The sequence below is a fragment of the Orcinus orca genome, chromosome 12 (genome assembly GCF_937001465.1).
Source record: "Orcinus orca chromosome 12, mOrcOrc1.1, whole genome shotgun sequence".
NCBI classification, from domain to species: Eukaryota; Metazoa; Chordata; class Mammalia; order Artiodactyla; family Delphinidae; genus Orcinus; species Orcinus orca.
In genome coordinates this window covers 36,697,057-36,710,409 of record NC_064570.1, presented here as the reverse complement: position 1 = coordinate 36,710,409, position 13,353 = coordinate 36,697,057, and the positions used below count along the sequence as shown (strand labels likewise).

The 13,353-nt window shown below is 36.5% G+C and overlaps 1 protein-coding gene across 3 annotated transcripts in view; it reads left to right on the top strand.

Annotated features, from left to right (window-relative positions):
• Positions 1-13,353, top strand: part of NKAIN2 (sodium/potassium transporting ATPase interacting 2) — a 980,961-nt gene that overhangs the window by 820,607 nt on the left and 147,001 nt on the right. For all 3 annotated transcript variants that reach the window (XR_007470706.1, XR_004477515.2, XM_049695657.1), the window contains one exon: positions 7,980-8,180. Coding sequence is in view for 1 of the 3 variants with exons in the window: in XM_049695657.1 (XP_049551614.1) it covers positions 7,980-8,180 (201 nt within the window). In the remaining 2 variants the exon portion in view is untranslated. The remainder of the gene's footprint in view (positions 1-7,979; positions 8,181-13,353) is intronic.

Sequence of the window (13,353 nt, the reverse complement as noted above, 5' to 3'; positions counted from 1 at the left end):
GCTAGAAAGGGTGTGAAAGAGAGGAGAGAAGACGCATTTTGCCAAACTTAGATCCCACTCATGGCTGATGAGTCCTAACTTTGGAAGTAAAAAAATAATCAAGACTTTTGAGCCTGGAGGTTCAATTAACTTTAACAGCACGGCAGCTTCCTTTCTGAATTCTTTCTTTCTTTTCCTTTCCTTTCCCTCCCTCCCTCCCTCCTCTTCCTTCCTTCCTTCCACACAGCTCTTTCAGAACATTACAAGGATCACCTTGAAACAAAATTCTTTGTATTCCCAACGCAGACTTTCTTCTCTAGCTTAGAGTTAATATGTATTTCCTAAGCAGGAACAATGACTATATTGGGGCTTAACATATCCCTTTCCCACAAGAAGAAAACAATGGACCAAGATAATTTTGCTATATATATATATATATATGTACATACATATATATACACACACACACACACATACGCACCAGTTATAACATTATGATCTCAAAAAAGGAATGGAATTCATCAGGAAAAGCTTAGAAGGGGTAGCCCAAAATATTAATTTAAATACAGAGATAAATGCAGGATGTTAATAAGAAGTATTGAGGAGGATTTCATTAAAATGTAATTTTTGCAACAATGCTCAGGATGCAGACCAGTTGTAGAATAACATAAAACATTTATCTGGACTAAGGAGGCAATGAGGATAAGATTTAGAAAAGTGAAATAATGGCCTTTGTTGCAACACAGACATGAGGAACCTGTTTTCAGGCAAGAAACAATGAAAACATGTAATAGCAATGAACTTGAAACATTTTGTACTACATCTTTAGTGAATCTTTCCACATAGTGGGAAGAACCACGTTTTGTTTTTAAAACTAGATTTTATAAATCCAAATATCAGATTTTCCTCATTGATTTTAGAGGAATGGTTGTAATGTTTTTCACGCTCACAGAAATGTTTTCTTGATTTTTCCTTGAATAACTAAAGACAGGAGCCAGGGACTAGAGTTAACACTACCTATGGTGTCATGTTGAATTACGATCCATAATCAGCCATTTCCCAAAGTTACCCATAGTTAAGGATTCTAGAAGAAAGTAGGGGCACAAATATATTTCTGATGTTCCATCTACTTTTCTTAAGTTTATCATGTAGTAGGATGAATTACAACTTTGGATTTTGGAGTTGGTAGATATGAACTTCCTTATGTTCTACGCTGCATTCCTATATAGGCAACATTCATTCTACTCGTCAAATAAAGTGCATTTGTAATTTTGCTTATCTTTTCAAAACCATATTTTCTTAGCTCCTTCTTCCTGGCATCTTGAACGATACGATGTGCTTTCACTAATTCTTGTGTTACCAGGATAAATTTGGCATTAGGGTTTTTATATGTATGAGCAGGTTTGCATAGATTTAAGCATGTATTAACAGAAGAAAACAGCTATGTTTAACGTTAGAATATTAAGTTCACCAGCTGGAAATAAGCTGTGAAAATTCTAAAGAATTTTTCAGAATTTCCTATGAATTAGTATCCACATATAGATATTGGCAATGAGATATAACACAATGCTTTCTGATGATCTTATAAATTTTAACTCAGTGTATATTTGGTTGTAAAAAAAAAGAAAAAAAAAGAGTTCATTGAGAATAAGTGATTCTTGGTGTCAAATATAGCCTTCCTCACTATCCCAACTCCTGCATCCTCAGCTAATTAAGGATGCCATTCAATCACAGGGTTCTCTAACTACTTCTTAGTCCCAATGTCTAAATACACATGCTTTTATTAATATAACTATTTTGATCTTCCAGAGTATTTTTATTGTTGTTAAAGTTTGCTTCTTACCATTCAATGTGCTTGCCTGGCCTTCCTCTAATATCAGCACCAGAAGTATGTTTTAATGTAATGTTGACTTGTTCCCATTCTTACTCTGAGAGTATTAAAATAATATAAAGTATTACTCTGAGGTGATCCTGGTCTCACCTCCCTGGACACTTAGGGAACTCAGCAGAATAGTCTAGGGTGATTAAGATGAAGCATTTGGATTTTATACCATCTGTGTGATCACCTCCATCGTGACTATTTTTAACACAGCACCTGTACTGGTCTCACCACATGTTTCCTGCACTGTCCACCCCAATCCTACAGGAGACTTGATTATGTTTTCTGTAATATATCTCTGTTCATGTTTGATAGCGCCAATGTCCTGTCCCTGATCAAAAATCTTTCAATAAGCCAGGATGTTTGGTTTGGCATTTAAGTCACTCCCCAATCTGTCCTCAACTTATTTTTCTGAAGTGATTTTACACACTACTCCTTCTTAAAAACTCTCATCTCATAAAAATAAGGCTACTTACTTGTCCTTAAATACACAAGTATTCTTAGCTCTACAATTTTGATTATTTGGTCCACGCCAGTTAAAATGGTCTTTTCCCCCCAGGCTGTGGATCTATCTAACCTGGCTCTTACTTTAAACCCCAGCTAGAGTTCCCATCTCTGAGAGGCTGCCCCACCAGAGTCCACAGGCATCACACCCTCCGAGTTCCCAGACACACATTGTCCACACCTCTCATTAGGTGCTTATCAAATGCTTCCTTTTATTGTTACATTTTATCTCTATACCTTGCCCTCCAAAAGAGACAATAAGTCCTGTAATGTTAGAGATTGCATCTTACATCTCTTCTCATCATCACGGCCTGGTAGAGTGTTTTGCATATGGTATATGAATAATTAATATTTGTTAGTAACTATCCTGATAACTATAACCTAATTGCCATTTACTAAGAAGCATAGTTTCTATACTTTCAGATACTAACTAAGCAATCTATAAAAGCGAGAGTATCAATTTTTAATATTATTATTTCAAAAGAAGAACTAAGTAATAGAAAACTCCAGAAATTTAAGAAAATATTTCAGATTTTTTAAACTGCAACTGAAAGCTTCTCACTCTTACCTCCACCTTCTAATCTTTGCAATATTGAATCGACTGTTTACTATTAGAATAGATTATGCAATAAATGCCATAAATTGTGAAAGTAAATTGTAGCTTTTTGTTGAAATTCTCAGACATGACTAGTATCATTTTCTCATTTACTTTTCAATGCTTTTTTTTAAATTATCAAATGCTTATTATTTGTTGAGCAGTTAGGCTTCTTGTGTTGCCCTGAATACATACAACCCCATCAGAAACAACTTTTTAATGCTAACAACAGCTTTCATGTAATATTATCAGACCCTGCTATTTTGAAAAATGACATGACCAATAATGGGGTCCTTTAATCTGAACTTTTTGAATAGTTACTAAGAGAGATGAATAAATATATTGATACAAATTACACTATACTACTCTGAACATATAATTATTAAAGTCTTTTTAGATATAAAAGTTTTTTAATCTTACAATTCTGAGCCATCTTGTATCCTTTTCAGTGTGAATTCATTGATAATATACAAGATTTGGTCTGCGGTTTTATGCCTTATTTGTGCTATCAAGACTTATTCTTTGTCTCAAAAGTCCTTATAATTTTGAACTCAAAATCACAAAATATATGGGAATTAAATAACCTATTGGTTATGCATCGAGCAGGTCATACTCAGGAATTTCTGTTGCACTTAAGGGGACTTAAGGAGACCTTTCGATTGTCTATTTTACAAGCAGAAATTTATATTTTGTGCTTAAAATAAGGCATACATGCTTATGTGTGCGTTATTTTATGCTTACACAGAGACCTTTTGTTTAAATGTCCACAAGAAACTAAATAAGAATGTAAGATAATGCCAGAAACTTTCCAGTTAATGATCACTGGTTGAATATACGTACTTACTTACATTTCATCCTGAAACTCCACCAAGTGGTATTAAAGAATAAAAAAATGATAACACACAGTAAAAAGAGAATGGACAAGAAGTGTCAACAGTTTTTGGAAAATAGAAAGTAGAGGATTAGCACATGACTTAGCAAAATGGAAAAACCTAAAACTTATGATCATGCAGTGGGTTCCAATGTACAGATTTGACCCATAAAACCCTTGGAAAAGTCAGGATTTAGAAGTGGAAGGTGTATGTGAGGTACAGGATTAAAAATGCGAATGAATTGAATAATCTGTGCAAGGGGCAGTTAGACTGCCCTGAGGCACCTCCTTTAGTCTATGCAACGAGGCTTCTCCTCTGGACTGGTAAGACTCTTGAAGCATAGGCAGGCATGAGTTAAGTTTCTGAATACGTGAGCATTAAATTAAATACTGTGCTGAAAAAAAAAAAGCCTGCATATTATGTAGCAAGAGCATCAGCTCCTCCCCAGTTCAGCCCAAGGAGGCTGTGGTCTGATGTATACCCCATAAGTAAAGTGGAAGACCCAGAACAAAGTCCTACCAATCCCTACAGACCTAGCATTTGGAAGGCCCTGCTCAGTCGTCATATGTGAAGGATACCAGCTGATCAGCCCACTAATGCATGACAAACTGCCAATCAAGTTTTAGTTTCTCTTTGGTATGAAAGGACAACTTTTGTGAAAGATTTCTAAGGAAGAGCTCCAACAAGAAAGTCAGAGGCAAAAATAAACATAATAGAAAATATTCAGGCGTTCCCACTGGCTGTTCCCTCTGCTTGGAATGCTTTTCCCCATATCTGCTCTCTTTACTCCTACACTTCATTCAGAACTCGTGCAAATACAAAATAATGAGACATCTTTTCTTACTATTATATTTAATATTGTGTTACACTCCCCATCACCCAATTCTTGGTTATTCTATTTCTTTACTTGAGCTTATATTTCTGCATATATTAATCACTACACAGACATTTTGATATGTTCATGTATTTGTTGTCCATCTACCTCACCCCCAAATGAACACTCACAAAGGTAGGAACATTGCCTATCGCACATAGTAGATCCTTGATAATTACTGTTAATATTATCTACTTATCTGTTTACTTATGTAGTAAAAATAAGTAACTTGGATAAAGCAAAAACAAAGTAGGAAACACAATTTTAAAAGAATAAGTATTCAGAGAATAAGAAAATTTATAGCCAAGAAACAATTCAAATATATTAACGATACAAAAGCAACAATTAGAGAAGAATTAGCTCTTAAAAGTTCCAAATATTAAAAATAAAAGTTCCAAATATTAAAAATTAAAGCCATAGTTCAATATAAGTTTGGGAAGACTTGGTAAAGAAAATTTACAAGAGAGTAAAGAGAAATATAAGATATGAACAATACGAAAGGAAAAATAAGAATGTAACAGATCAATCCTGAAAGACAAATGTCTGACTAATAGGAGCTTCCTGCAGTAACACAAAAGAGTAGAGGGGAGGGAACAATTAAGGATATAATGTAGGTTGTTTTCTAGAATGGAAGGAAAGCGCTCTTGGATGGAAAGTCCCTCCAGATGCTCTACAAACTAAGTGAAAAAGAAACTCATCAAGATACTGTTTTACTGAATTTCAGAACTTGAAGCTAAAAAGATTTTCTACATCAATAAACCTCAAAAATATAACATGGAACCAAAGTAACTTACAGAGTATATATATATTTTAAAACCTAAAAACCCAGCATTTTGTATTATTAATAACTATGTAAATATTCAGTAAAACTACAAAAAGCTTTCATGAGAATAATGACACCAAAATCATGATAGTAACTACCTGTGGAGAGAGAGGGGGGAAACCATATTTAGGAAGACTACAGAGGAAGCATCATTTATATGTATAAAATTTTATTTAAAAAATGACTTTAAGCAAATATAACATAAGATTCAATGAAACTGAGTGGTGGGTATAATGGTATTATTATAATATCCTCTATACTTTTTGGTGTTTTTGAAATATTTCACTGTTTAAAACAAAAAGATGCAAGAAACCAAAAGAAAGAAAACAGGTTACATAAAAAATTACAGGGAACAAAATGATATCAGATTTCTTAACTGTAATAATGGAAATTAGAAGATAATGGAGAAACAGCCACCCAGTTCTGAGAGAAGATTTTCAACCAAGAAGCACATATCCATCCAAAATATCAGTCAATTAATATAAAAGTAGGGTAAAAACACTTCAGACTTAAAATCATTCACTTACTCTTAAGAAAGTCGTGAATTATGTACTCTCTGAAATAAGAGAGCAAACCAGGTAAGAGAAAGACATGAGAGCTGTTCAGAAAAATATTGCACTGGAAACTTGTTAAAAGTGGCAAGATAAATTTTATTTTAGCTGCTGTAGTAGAGAAGACAGACTTCAGTATAGAGTTGAACTCCATGCCCACAAATTTGATTACCTAGGTGAAATAGACACATTTCTTTAAAGTCACAATCTGCCAAAACTCACACAAGAAGAAATTTGAATAGGCCTATATCTATTAAATAAATTGAATGAATTTATACATATATATATATATATCTCAATTAATAACTTTTCACAACAAAAAGCACCAAGCCCAGATGGGTTCACTGGTGAATTCCACCAAGCATTTAAGAAAGAAATTATTCCAATTTTCTGCAATCTCTTCCAGAAGACAGAAGCAGATGGAAAACTTCCTGATTCTATGAGGTAGCATTAACCTAATGCCAAAACCAAAGAAAATACAGGAAAAGAACACTACCTTTTACAAATATAGATGCAAGTATCCTGACAAAATGTTTTCAAACAAAATGAATTCAACAATGTACAAAAATAATTACACACCACAACCAAGTGGGATTTATACTAGACTGGTTCACTATTCAAAAATCAACTAATGTAATAAAAAAGACATTTTTGGCCACTTAGCAGGTAGCTCCAGCCATAGGCTTTTATTTTGAGATTCATTCTGACTGAGTCAGAAACCAGTTTGCTGTATCTCCCAGGTTCCAAGGGATACTTTGAAGCCTTTCTCAATAGGCTTGAAGAGAAGAGACCTTACCCCCTCCCTTACCACCACTTTATGGAGATGATGAGACTCATAACATAGCACTCTCCAAAGGAATACTCTTTCCAGTCTCCAAATTCCCTGATCACTTATGCTCAGCCCTTTCATATGTTCAGTTTAAGTGAATATGTCTTAATATTTCCTATGCAGGATCAGCCTGGTCAATCTGGTACCTCATTTTGGCATGAGAGTAGTTGGCATCTATTATCCTGAGGTTCTATCACTGAGACTGAAATAATTCCTTTTCCACCATTGATCCTCTCTGTTAGAATCTTCCCTCATGACTTGCTGAATACTAGGATGTGTTTGATGCATTCTCTTCCTGGAAAACAACATTCGTCCCTGTGCTATTGACAGCTCCACATCTGTGTATGTGATTTCAAGGTCACTAGTGCGGAAACTACCATCATTCCATTTGTAGTTGCACATCACCTAACATGCTGAACCTCATCTAAAGAGTTGTTGACTTAACTATTTTCACCCTGCAATAATTTGCTGATGATACTTTCTAAGAAGTATTGTGACCAATTTTATATTAGGAGTTGGCAAGATTGAAAAGATCCTGATTTTCTAAAATAATAATAAGTGGTGGGGGGACAAGAAATAATGTGTTTTATTAAGTAAAGTTCTCACATATTTTAACCACTAACCACATTATTGTGTTAAATTTTGCCAAACTGATGTACAGTTTTAACATTTAAAATGTGCAAAAGGTAAATATTCTGAGGGAGAGGAAAATAGCAGGCTGAAGATGAACTGCACTTGATAAAAATAGCTTAAAACACTCCCTTTGTAATATTTACAAGTCCTAAAAGCTAAGACTTTTCAGTGTAACAATGTAAGTCTGACAATTCTACTAATAAGTATTTTTATTTGTATCACTGCAGTCAGGCAAACCTTCATAAATGAAATCGATAGACATAATTTTCAGGTGGAACTGATAGTCTGACTTTAGATGCTACCTTTCTGCCTATAAAATACAGCAAGGGGAGGGGAAGAAACCTACATTTCAAAATGGGAAACTCAAAAGCAATTCAGTCCGAATAAGCTAACTAACATTTACAAAGTAATTCTCATCCTTATAAATTGCCTTCTTGCAGGAAACAGACCTTATCCTGACTTTTAATATTTCAATGCACCGATCTTGGTGGATGGAGAATGGACCAGGATGTACGGTGACATCAGTGACACCTGCCCCAGACTGGGCCCCAGAAGACCATCGCTACATCACGGTCTCGGGGTGTTTTCTGGAGTACCAGTACATAGAAGTGGCTCATAGTTCCCTCCAGATTGTCCTCGCAGTAAGTGTCGACAGCCAACCACTCCTTCTAGTGTTTCCGGAACTGTTTTATTTCTGTGCAAACTCGGTGCACACAGTTGGAACCTGTGGGTAAAATGTGGCTCTGTGCTTTTTCCTAATCAGTGCCACTTTTAACAGGGATGTGTCAGGTTAAACCAGGCTGTGCTGTGGGCCGAGTGCTTCTTTCTGGCTGTGCTGCTAATTCTGGGAACTCCCCTCTCCCTTTGCCCTAGCTTCTTCTTAGATTTCCCCTAGGTACCATCCATCTCTTTTTATCACCCCCCCACCTTTTTCAAAACAATTCAGCTTTTCTATAAATTCCACTTCTAGACTATCATGCCCCTATTTTTCATAGTATTATGTCAATGAAGAACCCTCCCTCTACAAGAAGGCAGTTGGAGTTATAAATAACTCCTTTGTTTTTGAAGAACTTTCACTAAAGCTAAATGCACACTTTTGTGGGATTCATAAAGTTATTTGTGGGATTCATAAAGTTATTCATTCAACTTTATTATACATGTCTCCATTTATTTATTACAGATTGTGTATGTGCAGGTCTACGTATATTTTCTTAGACTCCATGTAGATCTGCAACTGAGGTGCACCGTCCTAACAATTATAAACAACTAACAATACAAGTAGAATCTGCTTGTGGCCTCTTTCTTTACTTTCAGAATGATATTAACTCACAATTCTTAGATAACAAGACATAAAATGTTCTGGGTAGAATGGCACCAATTGGTTCACGTAAAATTCTTCTGCAATTTAAAAAGAAACTATGTGAGTGTGTGTATTAGGTTATGTAACTAACATATAGTTATTAGATATTTTAAAATGAGGAATAGGGCTTCCCTGGTGGCGCAGCGGTTGAGAGTCCGCCTGCCGATGCAGGGGACACGGGTTCGTGCCCCGGTCCGGGAGGATCCCACATGCCGCGTAGCGGCTGGGCCCATGAGGCGTGGCCACTGAGCCTGCGCGTCCGGAGTCTGTGCTCCACAGCGGGAGAGGCCATGGCGGTGAGAGGTCCACGTACCGCAAAAAAAAAAAAAAAAAAGAGGAATACATGTATATAAACATATACATACACACACATATATAATCACAATGCGCTTTGTATCCTGTGCTAGTCAACACTTCCCAAGTCCCTGTGACTAAAAACCACAAAGGTTTATTCTCATGGGTCAGCAGGAAGTTTTACCAATCACTGTCACTAAGGAAACAAGGCTAGGGACACAGCCACCATCTCAATCATCACGGGTTGCCGTGCCAGAGAGCAAGGATAGATCTGGAGTGTCTACAATGGCACTAAAATGCTCCTCCTCGGGAGGAGAAGCTCATCATTGCTCATAGTTCATCGTCCAGAACTAGACACACAGTCCTACACAATCACAAATTGGTCAGGAAGGAGCGAGACCTGTAAATATTTGAAGAGTAGCATAAATTATTTCCACAATATTTGAATTATGTTCTTGGCTAAAGCACTGAGTGACCTGCCTTGAATATGTCCAAGCTGAAGCACTTCTTAATTAAAAAAACAAAAATAAAAAACCTTCTCTAATAGTTTGAAACTCTAAAACTGTTCATTTTGATTATTTTTAAGTAAAGATAGATTTGATGGGATGGAAGTAGTCATTTCACTGTTTAAAATTCATCTAGGTGAAGTATTCATTCTCACAGGGGAAAAGTAAAATATTTCTGGTATTTGGCGACAGATTAAATGCCTTCATATATGTGTTAGAGAGGAGTTTTAGAGGTAATATTCCTTCCTTGGAACTCCCTCTTTCTACTGTACCCAGAATTTTTGGAAAACTTCTACTTATGCAACAGGGATGATGTAAACATATAGTCTGTGTGCATGGATAGTTAAATGTGACTATTTTAAGAGAGTTATTTGAATTAAAGTGTGTATGTATAAACTATATTCACAGATTTATTAAACCCCACATAAAATTTTGGCTTGCAGATAATTTGCTAAAGAAATACATTTGGACATGGAAGCATGTGTTGAGTCTGTCATACTGCCCAAAGAAAAAATATTTTTACATAAGTAAAAACCATCTGTAAGGCAAAGTGGCTAGAGTGCAAAGAAGATGGATGAAGTGTCCCTAAGAGCAGATGTGACCAATATATCAAGCTACTGGCTCTCACTTCTCCTGTCTGCATTGACCTCGGTTGAGTGGGGCAATCGTTTGGGCGGGCCATCACAGGATGTGGCATCAGTACCTCTCCCCTTTCCACCTGTTCTTCTCTCTGGGGTAGTTCTTTTGCTATGCTGACTGGATCACCTGAGAGAGTAAGTCAGCAACAGATACCCAAGCCAGTTTTTTGGAAAAGTTTCAACACACTTTCCGTCTTTGGACTTGTTATCGTCTAGTTGGCCTTGGGGTGAAAGCATTTGCTATGCAGAAAACTTAGCACATCTTAACTAGAATTTTAGAATGCAAACCAAAATGGGGCTTATCTTGAACAATGTGCTCCGCCTAGTTATTGGAAGCCTTCCAACTAAACGTTCCTGTAGTCATCCTCATCACTTCTGCTGGCATGTTTAAGGGGTGAAATTGTGGCTCGATTCTCTGCTTCTCCCCTTTTCGTGTTACCCAAATCAACTTCCTGACAATCCAATGTTTAGTTCCGTCCAGTCCGGTGAACACTTCCTGAGTGCATGTCCCCTGCTGGCATCTAGAGAAACAAATGAGAGCGTCACTGACCTTGAGGCTGTCATAATCAGAAATGGGCGTGGTTCCTCAGGGTACAAACCTGGGGCAGACAGGCACACTTCGGGAATGTGGTACACAGAGAATACATTTGTGCCATTTATGGCATCATCTTGGCGTCTTAGTTCCATCCTGCTTTTTGTGAAGTCAGCTAAACTCCCACACCTCTCTTTGTTTTCACCAGCCTTTGAAGCTGCCCTCTCTTCCAGGATATCTGGCTTAGATCTGCTTTCATAAACGGCTGCTGTCCCAGCTACTGCTCTTGATTAACTCCAAATCTCTCTAGCTCTTTTTCTCCACCTTCACTCAGCCTCTCTTTCACAGATTCCTGACCCCCAGCACACCTGTCACCCCATTGTTCGGTTTTCTGCCAATCAACTTCTAGCTGATTTTGAGATTAGCATCACGAAGCCCCCATGTGCGTCACACATTTATAAGATATCTCCCATCTCCAGCCAAAGGAAGACGAGTATTATATCCATATGATTGGGAAGAGGGGTTATTAATCACACAGCCTCCAGCCGAGAAGAAAGGACTGCCAGAGCACCATAATGATGAGCCAGGTGTGAGATTTCGAGCTTTCTCCTCCAGCAGCATTTTCTTCTGGTTAGGATCAGATATCACATTCAAAGGGAATACAGGTGTGGATAGTTTTAATGAAACCAAAAATAAAAAAAAATCTGCACTTACAAAATAGATAAAATAAATATGTATGGAAAGAGCCCAGGAAGAGATTAACTGAAGAGATGGTGCTGTTTACATTACAAAACAATTAATCTTATTTCTTCAAACAATGTGTGATTGCAACTGTACAGTTTACAAAATGCGTTTATGGGAATTTAATCTTTCCACTTGTGTAACAGTCCTGTGAGGGCAGCAGAACAGATTAAAAGCCTTTCCCAAGATTTCTTAGCTAGTAAGTGGGGAGGGTGGACATGCTGACCTAAGTTTTTCTCTGGTACCAAGGAAAGGAAATAGGCTTAAATCTGCATGCCGGCATCAGCTGATGGATAACAGATTCATGAAACCCTAAAATTCAGACTTCTCTTCAGTAGCAAAGAATGCCGTGATTAATTAGCTATGTCTCCCATGGGTAAGGGGAAGGGAGGTGTATATACCTCATGTTTGTTATGCACACACATTATACCTTACTTCCTATAACCAACACAATGAAGAGGGAGTATGTTTTACAAAGAAATGTAAATAAATGAATCATTAAGGGAAACTTTTATTGTACTAACTGAAGTAACTTTTTATTTTGAAACATATGTTAAAATTCCAAATAATTCATTGGAAAACAAAAGCAAATACTTAATCCCTTTCTTCTCCAGCTACCTCCAGAGGACCAGTATCTCTAAATTTTATATGAACTTCTCCAACCAAAATTGCCGGGCTTTGTTTTTCTTTATTTCCTTTACTTCTGACACACTTCTAAGTTCATAGCAGGTTGACTATTAATTTAAGAGACCAGTAGAAGATGTTGGTAAAAATATAAATAAGTTTACTCTTTCCTACAGCCATTAAAAGTGGCTTAGAAACTGTATACAAATTAGCAGGGAAGAAAACTTTAGAAAAGCTTCTGGTGCCCTGTTCATAGCCAAAAAATAGGTTCACTGTCCAGTTTAAGCTTCAGTTATATCTATTCCCTATTCATAAAACTCTGTACTCTGTAGAGTGCTGGAAATGATAGAAATCATTGTTCAACATATCGTGGTACCAAAAACTTTTGAAAGTAAAATATATGCCTTTCAGATGGATAGAGTCACAGATGTTTCCAATTATTTCCAGTTAATGATATATAATATGTTGGCAATTTGGCTTGCTAAGACTTGCCTAGGAATAACATTGGTGAAGAAATTTGCAAAAATTTTGACTGCCTTTATCCAAGTTGACTTGGGGTTGCGCTGGGAATGGCACATGGTGTTTCTCTAGACGTTGCTGAAGTGTGTGGTGCGTGCATATGAGAGTAAAGGGCCTTACTGCTCACGCTGACTTTTTCTCCTATAATCTGGAAACACTTATCCACAGAGGTCTGATTTTCAAAGATTTGGGTTCCGATTTTCACGTAGCCTAGGACGTTGCTATTAATGTGGTAAATATTAAATCTAAGTTGTGAACTTGTACCATTTTAAAGGGATGAGTGGGAGAAATGGTGTGAGCTGATACCCAGCTACTGCTGCATTCAGAAGTGCAAAGGTTGCAATGTGGATATTCTCTATGACATTTATTTGAGTTGAAAAATTAAGACAGTTTTTTTAAGACAAAAAGCAAGTTTGATTTGGTTGATTTGTTTTACAGTGAAAAATGATTTAGCCATTTATGTTATTGGAGTCACCATTTTGCATAAACTAAATTAGCCAGAACTGCAGCTCCACAGTTTGATAAAAATACACTCAAAGCACATGTTTTTAATTGACAAAAATATATTGAAATTAAGTAATATTTCCCACATATTTTACA